Raw genomic sequence first — 21345 nt, 5'->3', positions numbered from 1 at the left:
GGCAGTTCGTTGTTGATGTCGACCTCGTTCTGGCAGCTCCTGCGACGTTGCTGGAACCATGTGTATTGATATTTGCCTTTATTGGATAATTTCAACAACGTGGAGAGGGGGACCTGCTGCATGGGTAACAGCTTCTCCTCCATATCTACCTACCCAGGCTTTGCGCCCTGTCAGGGCGCAACTCCATAGTCTTAGACTGAAGGATGCCTACTATTGACAGCATAATGTATTTGAAAAATCATAGTAAAACACTAAAAATGTGAATAAAATGAAATATTCAATGCTTGCAGTTAAAAATTGGTGTAAAATGTGCAGGGCTAGGTTGAGCTTGGATCATTGATTGTAAGATTATCACACCCACCAAAACTGTCTAGTAGTTTGAAATGGTGCGTAAAGTAGATAGCTATATACAACTTGTGTACAGTGTGATAAAAACTATGTTGTTTGTTCTAAGAATATAACATGGTGTGCATATTAGTGACTCTAATATATTTGTGCACACAAATGTTCCCCACATGTGCTGTGATATAAATTCCACTATTGGCAGCCCAATAGATATATCAGATCAGTCTTGGAATATGCAACTCTGCATTGAGCACCTCTCTGGTCAACCACAATACGAAGCTGGGGGAAAATTAAGAGGTATGGAATCAGGCTAGTACCAGAATTAAGAGATATTAATTAAGAAGAAAATGGAGTAAAAAAAAAAAAGACTTGCCTATCTAGAAGAGTACTTGTAGATAGGCAAGTACTTGAAGTACTTATAGTACTTCAAGTTTCTAGAATTAGAATTTCTAGAATTTCCTATCTATAATTATGTGGAGTACTACTCTACATAATCATGATAAGAGAAGCATGATTACCACAAAATTATTGGGAAAATTGTTTGGGCAGACAAGGACAAATTATTTAGAATGATTAGTACTAGAACAAGTAAACTACACACACATAACCAAGAATTCTTTCGAAGTTACTAGTGAAGAAACTGAATGCACAAAGAAGTGGTGGAGATTATCTTTATAAACGGTTTGAAATAGTCATTCTTGAGCCCAATAGTCTTGGCAACCTGAATATTGATTGATGTAGAGTTAAAAAGGCAGGACCAAATCGTGGAATCTGAACTCCAAGCACAATTATTTGTGTGAATTGTTGAAGTGCCCCTTGTGTTGTTGTTATTATTTTAAAATTTATATATACAAGTGCTTACATTCTTATACAGCCATTAGCATTCACAGCATTTTGAGCAAGTTCTTAATCCTAACTTTTCCCATAATATAACCCGCCGAATTGTTTAACAACCAAGTACCCATTCATTGCTGGGTGAACAGAGGCTACAGTTAAGGACTGGGACCCAGTAAATCCTCCCAGGCCACGAACCCAGGCCAAAGCGCTTGCAAAGCGCCAAGCGAGTGTTTTACCACTACTCCACAGGGACTGTTAATGCCTCTTGTAGTGTTAATGTCCCTTGCAGTGTTAGTGCCCCTTGTATTGTTAGAATGCTTCTTACATTATTAGTGTCATTTTGTATTACTGTATTAGCTTTTACTGCATTGTTAAAGTGTCACTTGCTTGGTTAAAGTGCCTCTTGCTTGGTTAAAGTGCCTCTTGCATAGTTAATGTGCCCCTTGCTTGGTTAAAGTCCCCCTTGGTTAAACTATCTCTTGCTTGGTTAAAGTGCCCCTTGGTTAAACTATCTCTTGTTTGGTTAAAGTGCCCCTTGGTTAAACTACCTCTTGCTTGGTTAAAGTGCCTCTTGTGTGGTTAAAGTGCCCCTTGGTTAAACTACCTCTTGCTTGGTTAAAGTGCCCCTTGGTTAAACTATCTCTTGTTTGGTTAAAGTGCCTCTTGTGTGGTTAAAGTGCCCCTTGGTTAAACTACCTCTTGCTTGGTTAAAGTGCCTCTTGTGTGGTTAAAGTGCCCCTTGGTTAAACTACCTCTTGCTTGGTTAAAGTGCCCCTTGGTTAAACTACCTCTTGCTTGGTTAAAGTGCGTCTTGCTATCGAGGCTGCACCAATAGGAGAACCAAGCGGGCGATGACGTCAGACAGCGGTGACCAATGAAAAGGTGGCGGCGGTGTTGGGGGTCGACAGCAAATAAATAGTGGTGTAGTTGGTGGTGATCGCTCAGTAGGGAAGGTTACCACCGACCCTCCGGACGGGCTCGAGCTCCACGTGTGTCGAGGCGGACCTCACCTTCCTTATTTTGTAATTGGTTTCATTACCCGACAGAGAAGGAAGAGGAAGAGGGCGGCGGCAGGCGCAACAAGTGTTATATATATACCTGCAAGAATTTACCAAGTTGTGCTTGAGCTCTTGGATCAGGTAAGTCATGCCATATATGCTATATATATATATATATATATATAAAGAGTTTGTCCTCAGCGCCTATATGCATTCTCCCAGCAGCTAGTAATGGCATTTGGAAAAGGATTACTTGCTCCCCCTCCCAATTAACAATGTTTCTCGTGGATTTAAGCCTGTTATTGCCAATTTTGTACACGTTTGCAAAACTCCAACAAATCTTGTACGTGTTTGTATTTAATATACGCCGCGATCTCTCTCGGAAAACTAGTTTCTGGTATGTTTAAATGATTGCGAGATATTTACCTGAATTTACACACACAAGAGATGTAACCTATCATTCTATATAACTATAGTAAACGTCGATATGATATATATAATGAACTCAACATAGGCCTTGACGGCGCATCAAAGTTAGTGTATATAAGGGGAGGGATAAAGGGCACAAATACTCTCTATAATTCACGGGAAACATCAATAATACAGCATACTAATTATAATACAATGGGCACTAACAATACAATTGGCGCCCCTAGCAATATAACGCACGTTCTGTGTAGTCTAAAAATACTAGTGGCATTAATACATTGGGCGCTCTAGTTATGCAAAGGATATAATAATGTAATAGGCGTTCTAACAATGCCATTGGTGCTCAAAGAATGCTAGTTGAACAATGCAAAGGGCGCTTTAACAATGCTAGAGGCGCGCTGATAATGCAATAGACGCTCTAACAATGCAATGTATGCTCTAACAGTACAGTGACCGATTTAAGAATGCTACAGGAGCTCTAATAACGCGAGGGATGCTCTAACAATGTATTGGGCGCTCTAACACTTCAAGAGGGTGCTCTACCAATGTAATGGGCGCCTCTAGCTAGATGCGGCTAGGGCTCTAGTTAGAGGCGGCTAGGGCTCTAGTTAGAGGCGGCTAGCTCATAATTCCCCATTGCATATAGTTTCTATATATATTCGTTTACAGTTAGGAACTTGTGTTCATCAGTTACAATGTTCTCATAATGTTTGTGAACAAGTGATAAGCGCTCGCTGGGGTGGCGACGATGCTGGTGCAAGCATCAAGAACTTGCTGACACCGTGTTTGATAATATTGCTCTCCCCCTCTTAATACATGCTCTGGGGGGAGGGGGGGGGGTCTGCCATGCTCCACGCCCTCTCTTATCCTTGCATAGGGAGGTACAGCCATGCTCCACTGCCTCTGGTAACACGTCCAGGCGGTACCAATATGCTCCATCGGTATATACCATGGTGGCCCGGCTGTCGTGTTCTAGAGTCGAACATATCATAAATAGTTCACTTCATTTGTTATGCATCCCCATATCCCATCTTGTGGGAGGTAGTGGACCCCCCATATCCCATCTTGTGGGAGGTAGTGGGCCCCCCCCCCCATATCCCATCTTGTGGGAGGTAGTGGACCCCCCATATCCCATCTTGTGGGAGGTAGTGGACCCCCCATATCCCATCTTGTGGGAGGTAGTGGGCCCCCCCCCATATCCCATCTTGTGGGAGGTAGTGGACCCCCCATATCCCATCTTGTGGGAGGTAGTGGACCCCCCATATCCCATCTTGTGGGAGGTAGTGGACCCCCCATATCCCATCTTGTGGGAGGTAGTGGGCCCCCCCCCATATCCCATCTTGTGGGAGGTAGTGGACCCCCCATATCCCATCTTGTGGGAGGTAGTGGACCCCCCATATCCCATCTTGTGGGAGGTAGTGGACCCCCCATATCCCATCTTGTGGGAGGTAGTGGACCCCCCCATATCCCATCTTGTGGGAGGTAGTGGACCTCCCATATCCCATCTTGTCATCTTGTGGGAGGTAGTGGACCCCCCCCCCCATATCCCATCTTGTGGGAGGTAGTGGACCCCCCATATCCCATCTTGTCATCTTGTGGGAGGTAGTGGACCCCCCCCATATCCCATCTTGTGGGAGGTAGTGGACCCCCCATATCCCATCTTGTGGGAGGTAGTGGACCCCCCATATCCCATCTTGTGGGAGGTAGTGGACCTCCCATAACCCATCTTGTCATCTTGTGGGAGGTAGTGGACCCCCCCCCATATCCCATCTTGTGGGAGGTAGTGGACCCCCCATATCCCATCTTGTGGGAGGTAGTGGACCCCCCCCATATCCCATCTTGTGGGAGGTAGTGGACCCCCCATATCCCATCTTGTGGGAGGTAGTGGACCCCCCATATCCCATCTTGTGGGAGGTAGTGGACCCCCCATATCCCATCTTGTGGGAGGTAGTGGACCTCCCATAACCCATCTTGTGGGAGGTAGAGGACCCCCCCCCCCATATCCCATCTTGTGGGAGGTAGTGGACCCCCCATATCCCATCTTGTGGGAGGTAGTGGACCCCCATATCCCATCTTGTGGGAGGTAGTGGACCCCCATAACCCATCCCGTGGGCGGTAGTGGACCCCCATAACCCATTCCGTGGGCGGTTGTGGACCCCATACCCATCCTGGATATGAATGGACCCCCATATATTGACAATGCACTCGAGAACGACCACAAATGTAGTCTTCAAGATAAGCAACTTACATTTGTAGTGAGCTATTTTCGTAAATTGATTTGCTTGTTATGACCTTCATCCCCTGCCCCCACCACCACATCCAAGATATAATGTATGAGAGAAGTCAAACCATGCAACACTACATGTGAGTCAAAACACCCATTTCACTTATGGTAAAAAGAGAAATGCTTGGAGTGACTCTGTGTACATGCGGCTTAGGCTTGGGTACAAATATTACTGGGAATATGGGATAGGTGTTCATGATAATGACACGAAGTGTAAACTATGTGGTATGTTAAGGTCTCACACCCTGGCCCATTATGTTCTTGATTGTCCGTTGATTAATGCATATAGAAACACTGAGATAAGGACTGTTCCTGAACAAATAACCTGGATGTGTCACAACGGAAAGGTTGATGATATTCTTGAAAGATATAAGAATTTTGCACCAAGACTGTAATATTTTGTTGAATTATCTGCATGGCTCTTGCAAATTGCCTATACAGTATACCTAGGTCATAAAAGTATTTGTGTGTACGTCTGGTACCATACTACTTGTGAAGGAGGAAATGTATATGTTTATCTCCCAGAATGTTTGGTAATGTTTATTGTTTGTGATGTGTGTATATGTATGTATTAACACGATGTACTGAACGGGGTGAGAATAGCTTGAGCTACCTCATCCCTTTGTGTGTATTTTACCTCAATAAACTTATTTCAATTTCAATTCAATCACATCCAATGATCGGTGGTGGAAAGATAACCATCCCAGTCCGTCCTCTGGAGCGCTTAAAACGTCACTAAACTGATGTACTTAAATTGCCTGAACTAACCTAACCGAGGACCCACAAATAGAAAACGGACATCATCAATATTGTGAGCCGCTATCATGTTTAGTATATTAGTTTTTGGCCTTAGAGGATTTATACGTCAAAATGCTCCATATAGTACAGTTTTAGAGGACGGAATGATACACATTACGAGGGTATACACCAGTTTTCTTCACGATGTTTCCTTGATGCTTAAGGACGGTTTCTTTGTCTTTCTGATAACCTCGTCAGGTTGTTTTGAGATTATTTCGGGGCTTAGCGTCCCCGCGGCCCGGACCTCGACCAGGCCTCCTTTTTGTTACCCCCAGGAAGTAGCCCGCAGCAGCTGTCTAACTCCCAGGTACCTATTTACTGCTACGTGAACAGTTGCATTAGGGTGAAAGAAACGTTGTACATTTGCTTCTGCCTCCACCGGGGATCGAACCCGGAACCTTAGGACTACGAATCCGAAGCGCTATCCACCCAGCTGTCAGGCAATAGGTGTCTCCCAGAGTGGTGTCTGTCACAGCCTTATCTGTCTCCCTCTCTTTGTTTTGTCGACGTTCAGTTTTCCACACTCTCTCTCTCTCTCTTTTTAACTAACATTTCTAACATTATTCTGGGGTCTGGTTCCAGTCTGAATCTTCTCCCCCCTTTTTTTGTTTAACTAAGACTAGGGTTCATAATAGCTGTCAGGTGACGAACTGAGTGAAACTGCAAGCAAGAGCTGTTATCATACCTCAGCTCGTCTAAAGCCTTCTCCTAGAAACTCATTGATATCATGGGAATGTACTTTGAAACTATCACATGGGGGAACTATCACAAAGGAACTATCCTATAAGGAACCTGATGAAACTGCAAGCAAGAGCTGTAATCCTACCTCGGCTCGGTTGAACCCTACTCCTTGAGGCCCGTTTATTTCATCAGCCTTCATGAGACCTGTCTCTTCCCCCAGAAGGGAGACAGGTTTCATGACTACCAGCGCCTGAGCTCCATACGGACGTTCCAGGGAGGTCCTGAGCTCCATACGGACGTTCCAGGCAGGTCCTGAGCTCCAGACGGACGTTCCAGGCAGGTCCTGAGCTCCAGACGGACGTTCCAGGCAGGTCCTGAGCTCCATACGGACGTTCCAGGGAGGTCCTGAGCTCCAGACGGACGTTCCAGGCAGGTCCTGAGCTCCAGACGGACGTTCCAGGCAGGTCCTGAGCTCCAGACGGACGTTCCAGGCAGGTCCTGAGCTCCAGACGGACGTTCCAGGCAGGTCCTGAGCTCCAGACGGACGTTCCAGGCAGGTCCTGAGCTCCAGACGGACGTTCCAGGCAGGTCCTGAGATCCAGACGGACGTTCCAGGCAGGTCCTGAGCTCCAGACGGACGTTCCATGCAGGTCCTGAGCTCCAGACGGACGTTCCAGGCAGGTCCTGAGCTCCAGACGGACGTTCCAGGCAAGTCCTGAGCTCCAGACGGACGTTCCAGGCAGGTCCTGAGCTCCAGACGGACGTTCCAGGCAGGTCCTGAGCTCCAGACGGACGTTCCAGGCAGGTCCTGAGCTCCAGACGGACGTTCCAGGCAGGTCCTGAGCTCCAGACGGACGTTCCAGGCAGGGCCTGAGCTCCAGACGGACGTTCCAGGCAGGTCCTGAGATCCAGACGGACGTTCCAGGCAGGTCCTGTGATCCAGACGGACGTTCCAGGCAAGTCCTGATACAAATTTCTTACTATATAAAACTGTGAAGGATATACACAAATCAGGGAAAGTTGCACAACAAAAAAGACCGCGTTTTCTACTATGCATTTGCTGAGGGCTTGAGAAGGCGCCAATAGCCAAACCTAGCGTCTCCTGGGCCTATACCAGGTGTACTGAAATTGCCCTTTGATTATGCATGTTAGGCTTAGGGTAGGTTAAGTTATTGCCGATTTTGTTCCGGTTTTTGCTATATGAATAATGGAAAATTTAGATTTTTGGGGTGAAACATATTAAATTTGTACACCCCGTCCACAATCGCAGTAGACACTATCAGTTTTGAGCAAACTGGAGTAACCTTGGACAGCGCCGCAGATGGACTAGAGAGGTTCTTCAGCAACTGAATTCGCACATGATAAATTTTATCGATTTTAAATCATTTCCATTCAGAAATTCTGAAATAAAATTGGGCCTTGGTAAAGTTTCCTCCCGTTCTACCCGGCATGTCTAATTAACCAGAGCTTACGCATATTAGTATGAAACATTGGATTTGTATATAATACAATCAGGAGGATCGCTCGTGCGGTTGAATGTAAGGAACACCAACATTAGAATGTTGGAAAATATAAACAAACGTATGTTTACTTCCTATAAACTTAACTTTAATATAATTAGTCATTCTATTCCTCGGGGATTATTTATATATTTTTATATACAAGAAGGTACATTGGGGGTTAAGAGATAACAGAGAAATGATATTGATTTTACATTATTGTAAAGCCTTTAGCACGCATAGCGTATGCAAAACATGCCAACAATTGTGTTTATTTGATCCGTCATACTCTTGTAAAACACATTTTGTTCATATCTTCAGAATTTCTGGCAGTGTGTTGACTCCCTTCCCTTGTTAGCCGTCTCGACGGCCTCTCTCTCTCTCTCTCTCTCTCTGTCTCTGTCTCTCTCTCTGTTTCTCTGTCTCTCTCTCTCTGTTTCTCTTTCTCTCTCACTCTCTGTTTCTCTCTCTCTCTCTCTCTGTTTCTCTTTCTCTCTCTCTCTCTGTCTCTCTCTCTGTCTCTCTCTCTCTCTGTCTCACTCCGGGTCTCCGAGGGCGAGACTCTTCTTCAACGGAGACTTGTAAACATCATTACGTTGCTACGGCCAGTGAGGACAGGCCAAGGGGACACTATGGTAGACCAAGTGACGCATCCTGTGGAGGACGCTATTGCTCCAGCAGGTGACCTGACCACTACAGCAGACATCGTGACGTATACAGCAGACTACGTGATCACAGCCAGCAGGTGTCGTGGCCACATCCAGCAGGTGTCGTGGCCACATCCAGCAGTCGATATTACCAATCACGTAGTGGGGTATAACCTCCTCAATAGATGATATAATTGTTCTAAACTGCAATTTTGACATTCTAGCAGGCGTCGAGACTTTTTCCGTGACAGACTGATTACTCCGGGATCCTGTGACCCTCTGGTGACCCCATGATCCTGTGACCCTCTGGTGACCCCATGATCCTGTGATTCTCTGGTGACCCCACAATTATATGACCCCTTTCATGACCCCACGGTCTTTTGACCGACTGCGACCCTTCCTCGTGGAAAAACTCTGAGAATAAGACATGTTTTCCCTATACATACGGAGCCGTAAATCTTACCGTGTTGGGCCTTTTTACTCATAACTGTGTGATTTAGGAAGCGGCAGCAAGGGACAGGGCGTCGTCACCTGACGCTGTGAGACGGGGGACAGGGCGTCGTCACCTGACGCTGTGAGACGGGGGACAGGGCGTCGTCACCTGACGCTGTGAGACAGGGGACAGGGCGTCGTCACCTGACGCTGTGAGACAGGGGACAGGGCGTCGTCACCTGACGCTGTGAGACGGGGGACGGGCGTCACACCTGACGCTGTGAGACGGGGGACGGGCGTCGTCACCTGACGCTGTGAGACGGGGGACAGGGCGTCGTCACCTGACGCTGTGAGACAGGGGACAGGGCGTCGTCACCTGACGCTGTGAGACAGGGGACAGGGCGTCGTCACCTGACGCTGTGAGACAGGGGACGGGCGTCACACCTGACGCTGTGAGACGGGGGACGGGCGTCGTCACCTGACGCTGTGAGACAGGGGACAGGGCGTCGTCACCTGACGCTGTGAGACGGGGGACGGGCGTCGTCACCTGACGCTGTGAGACGGGGGACGGGCGTCGTCACCTGACGCTGTGAGACAGGGGACAGGGCGTCGTCACCTGGCGCTGTGAGACAGGGGACAGGGCGTCGTCACCTGACGCTGTGAGACGGGGGACAGGGCGTCGTCACCTGACGCTGTGAGACAGGGGACAGGGCGTCGTCACCTGACGCTGTGAGACAGGGGACAGGGCATCGTCACCTGACGCTGTGAGACAGGGGACAGGGCATCGTCACCTGACGCTGTGAGACGGGGGACGGGCGTCGTCACCTGACGCTGTGAGTCGGGGGACGGGCGTCGTCACCTGACGCTGTGAGACGGGGGACAGGGCATCGTCACCTGACGCTGAGACAGGGCACGGGCGTCACACCTGACAGCATGATAATGGAAGGATCTTCACTACCAGGCGTCGCCCGTCATGCAACAAATGTACACGGGATAAATTGTTCTCCAGCCGCCTCCAGTTTTTGGACCATTGACCCAAAACGCAGAGGAACGACGGACCAAGTCTTTAATCTTCCTTTGCCAGGCTTTCAATGCTAGGCTTTCATATTTCTCTCTGTGTATATATGTCGAATACGTACAAGGCGCGCGCGCACACATGAATATGATAAATCAATGATTCTAGGAAGACTGTTGTTGAATATGACCGACACGATGCGAACAATGAACATAAAGCAAATTTTTAAATTTTTTATGTTCATTACTTGGGAAGAAAAGTTAAAACGGTTTTCTAAAGTATATTTTACAATTTGGTCCTAACGAGTACGGGTTACGAAACACGGGTACGAAACACCATCCAGGAAAAATGTTTACAAATGAACGGGTTTGACAGTGTGTTTACCATGTCAGACTAGGGGGGAAGGTGTTATCCCCCAGACTAGGGGGAGGTGTTACCCCAGACAAGGGGGAGGTGGGTAACATGTCTTCAGGAGAAAGAGAAAATAAGAGGGAGGATGATGGGGGGAGAGGGAGCAAAGCCCCGAGCCTAATCGGGTACCCAAAATTTTGTTACATATAATTTGAATGAAAAAATGTAACATTATGTATACTTTTGTATGATTGTAAATTATTTGTGAGGGGGTGAGGGGAGGCAGTGTGAGGGGGTGAGGGCCCCTCATAACTCAGGCCCGCCCTACTCCTGACACCTTCCGTGATTACCTCCTTATAGTGCTAGTTTGTCAGCAGGTTTCAAGAAACGCTTCAGTATTTCTGAGAGGCCCACAGGGTGCAGCCCCCAGGGAGTCTCACAGACCAGCGTCTTCAGAGCCACTAACAGGCTCCCACTACCTGGAAATATATCGTTTTATCCTGCATTATGGTTGAATTCCTTCTGATTGTTCCAGAATGAAGTATTACAGTATTAGGCAGTAATATTGAAGGTCGCCTTCATATATATCGCTGCATATATTCATATAATATACACCCAGAGGTATACCCAGCTTCTAGGTGTATATACACTGAGTTTACTAGTCCTGGACTATGTTCAGGACTAAAGTGCATTTGCTGGTCGTCAATAAGGCACTGTGGTGCCCTTAACACCGTTGCCGCGGTTTATAGGCCTTAAACCCAACAAACCAAAATTGATTTTGCACCAAATGTGTCTATACAACTGTGGGCAGAAATGGCGCCTATCTGGCCTTTCGAATAACCGAGGTCTAAGGCTTGAGAAAAATATGACTTGTCTGCGTCATTGAAAACTAAACAAACTCGGGTGTAGGGGATGTGTGACGTCACTTGTTTACATACATCTTTGCTGAGTATTGTAGTATTAGTAAAGATAATAATATTAATAATGATAATTTTATTTATAAAATATACACAAGAGCATATTACAGAGGCATATTTGAAGGTACGGACGATAAATAAAGTCACTGTACGTAAAACGTTTCGTGACGTATTAATAATAATATCCCTTCGTTTCCCTTCGCAGTTAAAAACGACCTTGCTTAACCTTTCATATAATTTATTTTATATTTTATTTGTTAGACAATGTGTTGGTATAATAACAGTTTGGAATAATATTTATGTCCGCGAGGCTTCTCGGAGAAGCCTGTCTTGCATATAAATATTATTTTGCACACACTTGGAGCTGTGCACTCTTCACTTCAATATGACGTCTATATGACAACATCAAAGTCGTTTTCCTTTACTCTGCGCCATTTAGACCGAGTTTTAGTGTCGTGAGTCACTTTAGTTTTCACATAGTTTACCCGACTTGGTGTCTTTTTTTTTTTTTAATAATTTCTTACCTCTGAACACTTTGAGAGGTCGGCCAGTTATGCCCCTTATGTGTAGTGGAAGCGTGTTGAACAGTCTCGGGCCTCTGATGTTGATAGTTCTCTCTTGAACACTGTGGGGGGTCGGCCAGTTATGCCCTTTATGTGTAGTGGAAGCGTGTTGAACAGTCTCGGGCCACTGATGTTGATAGTTCTCTCTTGAACACTGTGAGGGGTCGGCCAGTTATGCCCCTTATGTGTAGTGGAAGCGTGTTGAACAGTCTCGGGCCTCTGATGTTGATAGTTCTCTCTTGAACACTGTGAGGGGTCGGCCAGTTATGCCCCTTATGTGTAGTGGAAGCGTGTTAAATAGTCTCGGGCCTCTGATGTTGATAGTTCTCTCTTGAACACTGTGAGGGGTCTGCCAGTTATGTCCCTTATGTGTAGTGGAAGCGTGTTGAACAGTCTCGGGCCTCTGATGTTGATAGTTCTCTCTTGAACACTGTGAGGGGTCGGCCAGTTATGTCCCTTATGTGTAGTGGAAGCGTGTTGAACAGTCTCGGGCCTCTGATGTTGATAGTTCTCTCTTGAACACTGTGGGGGGTCGGCCAGTTGTGCCCCTTATGTGTAGTGGAAGCGTGTTGAACAGTCTCGGCCCTCTGATGTTGATAGTTCTCTCTTGAACACTGTGAGGGGTCGGCCAGTTATGTCCCTTATGTGTAGTGGAAGCGTGTTGAACAGTCTCGGGCCTCTGATGTTGATAGTTCTCTCTCAGAGTACCTGTTGCACCTCTGCTTTTCAACGGGGGTATTCTGCACATCCTGCCATGTCTTCTGGTGTCTCAAGATGTTATTTCCATGTACAGATTGGAACCGGTTCCTGTAATGATGGAAAATTGTAATTAGTGTTGCCCTATAAATGTTGTAAGTTCATCACCTTAGATAGTATTTACCTTTGTTATTACTGAACAACAGATATATATATATTATATATATATATATATATATATATATATATATATATATATATATATATATATATATATATATATATATATATATATATAAATAATATATATTGTAACCAAGCAGTGACGTGTGGTAGCTACTAAAGGTAGATACTACAGATAGATAGATATCTGTAGATATCTATCTGTAATATCTCGTCCCCATCGTGATACCCAAACTGTCGTCACACTTCATAACCAGCAATTTTAATGCCATCGGCCATAGCGTCAAAATCTCAGCGCTTCAAGGCGATTAAAAACTGGTACCAATTTAACGCACGTCGCCATCTTAGTAAACGGGTTGGTAAAAAGAGCCAAGTCTCACTACGTCATGAAGCCAATCATAACAACTTGTTTACCCGCCGAGTATGACCTTTGACCTTTCAAGGTCAGCAGCAGGAGCGCCGCTGTGATCAACAGTGGCGCCGCCTACACCAGGTAACCCGCGGCCGCCTTCTTGAGCAAGTTCAGTGGAAGCTGAGACGCAGACGGGAAGGGACGCAGACGTCCCCCACTGGTAGCCCCGGGGGGCAGGTCCCCCACTGGTAGCCCCGGGGGGCAGGTCCCCCACTGGTAGCCCCGGGGGCAGGTCCCCCACTGGTAGCCCCGGGGGGCAGGTCCCCCACTGGTAGCCCCGGGGGGCAGGTCCCCCACTGGTAGCCCCGGGGGCAGGTCCCCCACTGGTAGCCCCGGGGGCAGGTCCCCCACTGGTAGCCCCGGGGGCAGGTCCCCCACTGGTAGCCCCGGGGGCAGGTCCCCCACTGGTAGCCCCGGGGGGCAGGTCCCCCACTGGTAGCCCCGGGGGGCAGGTCCCCCACTGGTAGCCCCGGGGGGCAGGTCCCCCACTGGTAGCCCCGGGGGCAGGTCCCCCACTGGTAGCCCCGGGGGCAGGTCCCCCACTGGTAGCCCCGGGGGGCAGGTCCCCCACTGGTAGCCCCGGGGGGCAGGTCCCCCACTGGTAGCCCCGGGGGGCAGGTCCCCCACTGGTAGCCCCGGGGGGCAGGTCCCCCACTGGTAGCCCCGGGGGGCAGGTCCCCCACTGGTAGCCCCGGGGGGCAGGTCCCCCACTGGTAGCCCCGGGGGGCAGGTCCCCCACTGGTAGCCCCGGGGGCAGGTCCCCCACTGGTAGCCCCGGGGGCAGGCCCCCCACTGGTAACCCCGAGGGGCAGGCCCCCCACTGGTAACCCCGAGGGGCAGGTCCCCCCCCCCCCAGTCACGGCCCTCAGGGTATGCAAATAACATGTTATGCAAGACAAGACAAATGAGGAAACTTACGCAGGGAAAACCATAAAGCAAATTTTCCCTGGCGTCCCTGTTGGCGCGTCCCTGTGTGTGTGTGTGTGTGTGTGTGTGTGTGTGTGTGTGTGTGTGTGTGTGTGTGTGTGTGTGTGTGTGTTAATTCACCTTGTTGAGCTCCCCTAATTGTGCATATGGGCGTTGAGCTCCACCTCTTCAGTCCTGCCCCTTGATCTTCAATTGAAGACCATACTTGTTACATTCCTACAACTTACAACCTCAATGTGATTGTCACTCTGTCCTTCAGGTAGTGTCTTAGCCAGTTCAGTGTTTCCCCCAGTCATGCTTGCCTGCTTCTCCATGTTTTACACCCGTCACTCTTGGGGAACGCTTTTCGACAATCTTGGTAAAATGCAGTCCACTCAGCCTTCTTTTTCTATCTTATTTTAGCAACCCCACTGTTCGTCTGGCTAGACATTCTCTTTCTAAATCTTTATTGACATTGTATCACATAGTTGGTCCTCCCCAGATGGTGATCACTTTCTCCAGCACTTACAATACTTGTCAGTGACACTGGTTGCCTCTCAGCTTCTCTCCTAACTCGGGTGTATTCACTTCTGGTTCTCTTTAGGTGTGGCGGTGGGTGTGGCGGTGGGTGTGGACGGGCAGGACGCGGCAGGACACATTAACCGCCGCCAGAACAACAGCCTGCCATCCCCCGCCGTACACACACACACACACCAGCGTGGCGTACAGTCTCCCCAGTGTGAGATGGACCTTCCTGGTGAGTGGCTGCGACGTGCAGGAGAGTAAGGGTGGAAGTCCCGTCTGTATGGCCCGAGTGGGCGACCCATGTCTTGGACCACACTAACCCAACCTTTGCGTCGCGCGACCATTGAATCAATATCGCTTGTGTTGGAGATTAATGACTTGTTTACTACCAACCTTTGAGCGAGTGAGTTTTAATACTGACGACTACGGCTGAGGTAATTAGGAAGGTGAGGGGTGAGGGGGAGAGGTCCTGGGTGAGGAGGAGAGGTCCTGGGTGAGGGGGAGAGGTCCTAGGTGAGGAGGATATATTATTATATATCCATATTAGCACAGATAATGAGAATTCCCAGAGATACTTGTAACCGAGTCTAAGCCGAGCAGTAGTAACATCTAGAAGTCTGCTGATTTTATTGGATGATCCATATATGTGTGGCTCCTCTTGCTGACCAAATGTAAACTGTGTCAACAAAATTATTCGCACATCCTCCGTCACTATGTGATGGAGTGCGAAAAGATACGTAAATTTAGAGACAATTCTATAACCAATGTTCCAGCGATGTGTAAATATTTCATTCAAAATTATCTGCTACCAGAAATTTTAGCCAAATATCCCCAGTTTACTAACTGTAGGTAGTAACTGAGTGATTGTAACCTATCCACCGCTGCCCATTGGATGGGGGGCGGTGTGCAGGACAAACATATCAATTGTGACACTAGCTCTCCACATATGTCAGTTGCTTAATTTAGAAACTGTACTTGTGGTCGATCTCGAACCCATTGTTGATGTGACGACTTATGCTGAACTTTGTAACTAGCTCATCAAGATTGTAACTTGCTTAGCTAAATGAATTGTGGGGTTCAGTCCCTGAGCCCATTATGTGCCTCTGTAACCCTTTCCACTACCGCCCACAAGATGGCTATGAGGTGCATAATAAATGAACAAAACTAAAAAACATATTAGCACAGCTCATCCCACTCTGGTCTGGCACCAGTCGCTTTCCAAACATCTGTGCCTCTTCAGTTTTAGTTCTATGCTTCACGTGGTGTCGATTCGATGCCGGTGTTGCATATTCCAGTGTTGGTCTAACGTATGTAGTGTAGATGGCCTTTGAGGGTGTTTTGATATAGGTTTTTAAATGATGGTCTTATGTTTGTCAGCGTCACATATACCGCCAATGTAAACCAGTTTATGTCTACCACCGACGTTATTGTTGGAATAATATCTACTCCCAATTTGTTTTATATTATTTTAGCTGTATTCTTCTGTTGTATAGATGCCTCCTGGTAGGGAGACAAGAGTAGTTTTTAATCTTTATTAAATAATATATGTCATAAATACATCAATTTACAAGGAAAATACAACATTACATATACAGTAGTATAATTGAGAGTAAACAAGTGTTTCATATCATCACAGACCATAAACCTTAAACCCTAAATGTTATACTTGATCCTCACTTTCAAGAATTTCAATATTTTGTCTACTGCAGGGTGTTTGCATTTTTTTCTTTATTAAATAATATACAATATAAAGATCACATTTACAAGGGGAAACTACTATATTTATAAATATTTTATATAATTCTCAGTAAACCCACTTTCCATATCATCACCGAACATGAGCCGTAAATACCAAATGTTATACCTGATCCTGCCTCGCACGACGAGAGTGGTCGTGCTGGGGGAATTGTTGTTGTTTTAGATTTAGCTACTCAGAACGAAATGTCCATGTAGCACGGGCTATGGTGAGCCCGTAAAAACCCTCCTGTGTCCCCCGCCCCCCCCCCCAACACGTGAGCCCGTGCTGGGGGAAGAGGCGAGGTGATATGGGGAAGGGAGTAGATGGGAACAAAAGGTGTTTACATGCGGTTGGTGACACAGCCGGCAGGCACCTCACTGCTTGTCTACCATGGGCCTCACTTTTCTTGCTGAGCTGCTGCACTTGCCTCTCTCCCTCTTCCATTGTCTAACATAACTTATTTCCCATCATTTTGCTCACTGCACATTTTTAGTAACTTCTCAAGAATGGCCTCTCAGGTGGCTGCTGGAGTTTATCTCTAGCAAGTGCAAGATAATGAAGCAGAGTGTTGATAATGCAAGGTCAGACACATGGTAGCACGCGGGAGAGAAAACCTTCCTGGAATCGAGGAGGGAATGAATGAATGAATGAATGAATGAATGAACAATGAAGGGAAAGCACCACTCTATCACGACTATATAGCACTGGGAAGGGGTCAGGATAAGGATTTGGGATGAGACGGAGGGAAGGAATGGTGCCCAACCACTTGGATGGTCGGGGATTGAACGCCGACCTGCATGAAGCGAGACCGTTGCTCTACCGTCCATCCCAAGTAATTGGGTAATCTGAGAGGGAAAAAGACATGGAGTTCATATTATCCAGAACCTGTCACCAGAACCCCACAGCAAGCGAATATCATCAGCTGCAAATGAAATTTGGTGCTTACGGGCTATTCACGCCCGTGCCACCTCTTGGGTGGCCTAATCTTTATCACTCAATCAATCAAGTTTGGCCAGCATTAGAATTGCCTCTAAGAACCTGAACAAAGAGTTATTCAGAATCTTGCATACCATTTGTCAGCCCAATTCTGGAATATATAGCTCTAGCGTGGATACCTTACCTTGGGAGACATCTCCCGTCACGCAGGGTGCAGTCGCACCTCCACAGATCTCCAGTTTGATACTGGTAATGGCTCAAAAGGGCCACCACTTACGGGCTATTCGTGCCCGTGCCACCTTTTGGGTGACTTAATCTTTATCAATCAATCAATCACCTTACTTTGTTAAACACAAAACGGAACTCAAAGTTCAAAGGTATGCCACCAGACTAGTCACAGAGCTGAGAGGCATGAGTTTAGAGGTACGACTAAGGCAGTTTAACCTAATGACACAGAAAACGAGATGAAACAGGGGAGACTTGATCGCCACATACAAAATGTACTACGTATTAGTGAAGACAGACAAATACAAACAAGCATGGAAAGTACTCGAACAAGGGAACATAGAAACTAAGTACCTAAATGAGCCACAGAAGAAAGAAGAAATAATTATGAGGGGCAAGTGCCAAGCCATTATGTACCCCTTGGAAACGGGTCAGACTAAGGATTTGGGATGGGACGGAGAGAAAGGAATGGTGCCCAACCACTTGGATGGTCGGGGATTGAACGCCGACCAGCATGAAGATAGGCCGTCGCTCTACCGTCCACCCCAAGTGGTTGGACGAATGAGCCACAGAGACAACTTGCTTTTTCAGTGTTTGGAAAGTGAAAAATTGGAGTACATTAACATGTTAAGTGGTGGAGGCAAATTCTATTCACGGCTTTAAATGTGTATGTACCAAAGACCAGTGCCCTCTGCACTCTATACACCAGTCAACTCAGTGTTGAGAGGCGGGAGGTTACCTTAAGGTTACCTTGAGGTGCTTCCGGGGCTTAGCGTCCCCGCGGCCCGGTCGTCGACCAGGCCTCCTGGTTGCTGGACTGATCAACCAGGCTGTTGGACGCGGCTGCTCGCAGCCTGACGTATGAGTCACAGCCTGGTTTATCAGGTATCCTTTGGAGGTGCTTATCCAGTTCTTTCTTGAACACTGTGAGGGGTCGGCCAGTTATGCCCCTTATGTGTAGCGGAAGCGTGTTGAACAGTATCGGGCCTCTGATGTTGATAGAGTTCTCTCTCAGAGTACCTGTTGCACCTCTGCTTTTCAACTGGGGTATTCTGCACATCCTGGCATGTCTTCTGGTCTCATGTGATGTTATTTCTGTGTGCAGGTTTGGGACCAGCCCCTCTAATATTTTCCACGTGTAAATTATTATGTATCTCTCCCGCCTGCGCTCAAGGGAGTACAGTTTTAGGCTCTTTAGTCGGTCCCAATAGTTAAGATGTTTTACTGAGTGGATTCTAGCAGTAAAGGATCTCTGCACGCTCTCCAGGTCAGCAATTTCTCCGTGGGACCCAAGAGCCGTGACTCATCCCCCGTAAAAGTAACTAGGTGATTATATCCTCGGCCTTGACCAGTGATAGATAAGCAATGGGTTATATTAATACTCCACCTGGAGTACGGTGGAGGGGGAGAGGCTCACCTGGAGTACGGTGGAGGGGGAGAGGCTCACCTGGAGTACGGTGGAGGAGGGGCTCACCTGGAGTACGGTGGTGGAGGAGGGGCTCACCTGGAGTACGGTGGAGGAGGGGCTCACCTGGAGTACGGTGGTGGAGGAGAGGCTCACCTGGAGTACGGTGGTGGAGGAGAGGCTCACCTGGAGTACGGTGGTGGAGGAGAGGCTCACCTGGAGTACGGTGGTGGAGGAGAGGCTCACCTGGAGTACGGTGGTGGAGGAGAGGCTCACCTGGAGTACGGTGGAGGAGGAGAGGCTCACCTGGAGTACGGTGGAGGAGGAGAGGCTCACCTGGAGTACGGTGGTGGAGGAGAGGCTCACCTGGAGTACGGTGGAGGAGGAGAGGCTCACCTGGAGTACGGTGGAGGAGGAGAGGCTCACCTGGAGTACGGTGGAGGAGGAGAGGCTCACCTGGAGTACGGTGGTGGAGGAGAGGCTCACCTGGAGTACGGTGGAGGAGGAGAGGCTCACCTGGAGTACGGTGGAGGAGGAGAGGCTCACCTGGAGTACGGGGGATGTAAGCAGCTAGTGTGGGCACCGTTGCCATGGCGCGAGACGCCTCACTTGCTGACGGTAGCAAAAACAATCTGTGTTCGCCATTGTCACGTCCCAGCGCCACTGGCCTGGCTGCCCTGCTCTCAGCGCTTGACAGCTCACACTCAGCGCCTTCCACAACACTCCCAATGCCTCTCAGTATTGGGAGTGCCTCCCAGCGTAAGTGAAGGAGGTCCAGGAGGCCTGATCGAGGACCGGGCCGCAGGGACGTTGAGCCCCAAAATGAAAGCAAGGTTACCGAGAATACTCGACGCACACTCAGTACCTCTCGGAACACTTCTAGGATACTGTGAGTTACCCAGTACTCTCAGCGTCTCTCAGTACCCTCCCTTTGCTGTCGGCTTCTGCCAGAACCCTCTCAGCGCAGTCGGCGTCTGCCAGAACCCTCTCAGCGCAGTCGGCGTCTGCCAGAACCCTCTCAGCGCAGTCGGCGTCTGCCAGAACCCTCTCAGCGCAGTCGGCGTCTGCCAGAACCCTCTCAGCGCAGTCGGCGTCTGCCAGAACCCTCTCAGCGCAGTCGGCGTCTGCCAGAACCCTCTCAGCGCAGTCGGCGTCTGCCAGAACCCTCTCAGCGCAGTCGGCGTCTGCCAGAACCCTCCCAGTGCAGTCGGCGTCTGCCAGAACCCTCCCAGTGCAGTCGGCGTCTGCCAGAACCCTCCCAGTGCAGTCGGCGTCTGCCAGAACCCTCTCAGCGCAGTCGGCGTCTGCCAGAACCCTCCCAGTGCAGTCGGCGTCTCTCAGAACCCTCCCAGTACAGTCAGCGTCTCCCAGAACCCTCCCAGTACAGTCAGCGTCTCCCAGAACCCTCCCAGTACAGTCAGCGTCTCCCAGTACAGTCGGCGTCTCCCAGAACACCTGACGGGGAAATGTAGCAGCCAAACGCGGTGGGAAACGAACTTATTGATGGAAGGTAGGGCGTCACCTCGAGGCTAAGTGACTGTTACTGCCCTATTGGGTCGCAACCGGGTTCTTCTCTGATGTTATTAGAGTTTGGGTATCCGGCCCCAAGCTAGTAGTGGCTTTCTAGGGGTGCGTTCCGTAACGCAAGTTAAATTAAAGGGGAAGGGATACAAATGCACTGCTTTTGTATATATATTGCTACCACCACCATAAATATATCACAGTCACACGCGGGGTTGCTATAACTACACTTATTATATACAAATTAGTCTTCTTCTGAAGACACAGGATGTTCCACGGTGCTCAAGATGAGTAGCCCTGGTTCTCTTCGTTGTGGCCCACGATGAATCCTCTGATTCTCTCGGCGAATCTACCCTGGCCACAGGCCAGCCAAATCACAGTCCCACTGGGTGCACCGTCGTGGAGGCCTTCAACCACAAATCCAGCCTGTAGCTGGCAGGTTCCAATCAGCTCTGCTGTGTAGGCCACTCCACGACCGATACTAGGGTTGTGAGCCCTAGGCAGGAGCCTCGTGTAATTCCGCCGATCACTCTCCTCTCTCCACACCACAGTGGCTAGTCTCTTCCACCAGCCAGCCCCCCAGATAAGACGATTCCTGGTACTGCCACGTCACAGGCAGGCTAACACACTCAACAGTGTTCGTCCAGGGGTGACTCACAGCTTCTGCAGCAAACACTTGGAGAGACTTTGGCTGCCTTGGGTAGACTGATCCACCGTCCAATACAGCAGTCCCAGGTCGACTCTGTAATCAGACACGTCATCAGTACTAGGGACGCTGTAGGGCATCTCACTTACAGGCTTAGACACAAACGTCCACCTATCCACTCCATAGATGGCGTTGCTGTCTAAGCGCCACCTCACCAGAGGTCAGCAGCGGCTATGTTATGAGCTGATCAAGACGGGAATCCAGCACCTGTGGCCGGTATATCCTGTCCTCACTAGATGGCACTGTCCATTTGGAGGGAGTTTCGGGAGCAGACTGGCAGATGGCGTTGTCGTCAC

The 21345-nt window shown here is 48.6% G+C and overlaps 1 protein-coding gene across 1 annotated transcript in view; it reads left to right on the top strand.

Moving 5' to 3' along the window:
• Positions 1 to 659, top strand: part of LOC138365632 (insulin receptor-like) — a 45523-nt gene extending 44864 nt beyond the window's left edge. Inside the window, exon 16 of the mRNA XM_069326115.1 lies at positions 556 to 659. Coding sequence (XP_069182216.1) covers positions 556 to 659 — 104 coding nt within the window. The remainder of the gene's footprint in view (positions 1 to 555) is intronic.
• The last annotated feature ends 20686 nt before the right edge of the window (positions 660 to 21345 follow it).

Source organism: Procambarus clarkii, chromosome 17 (genome assembly GCF_040958095.1).
Source record: "Procambarus clarkii isolate CNS0578487 chromosome 17, FALCON_Pclarkii_2.0, whole genome shotgun sequence".
Taxonomy (NCBI): Eukaryota; Metazoa; Arthropoda; class Malacostraca; order Decapoda; family Cambaridae; genus Procambarus; species Procambarus clarkii.
This window is presented reverse-complemented; position numbering and strand designations above follow the sequence as displayed.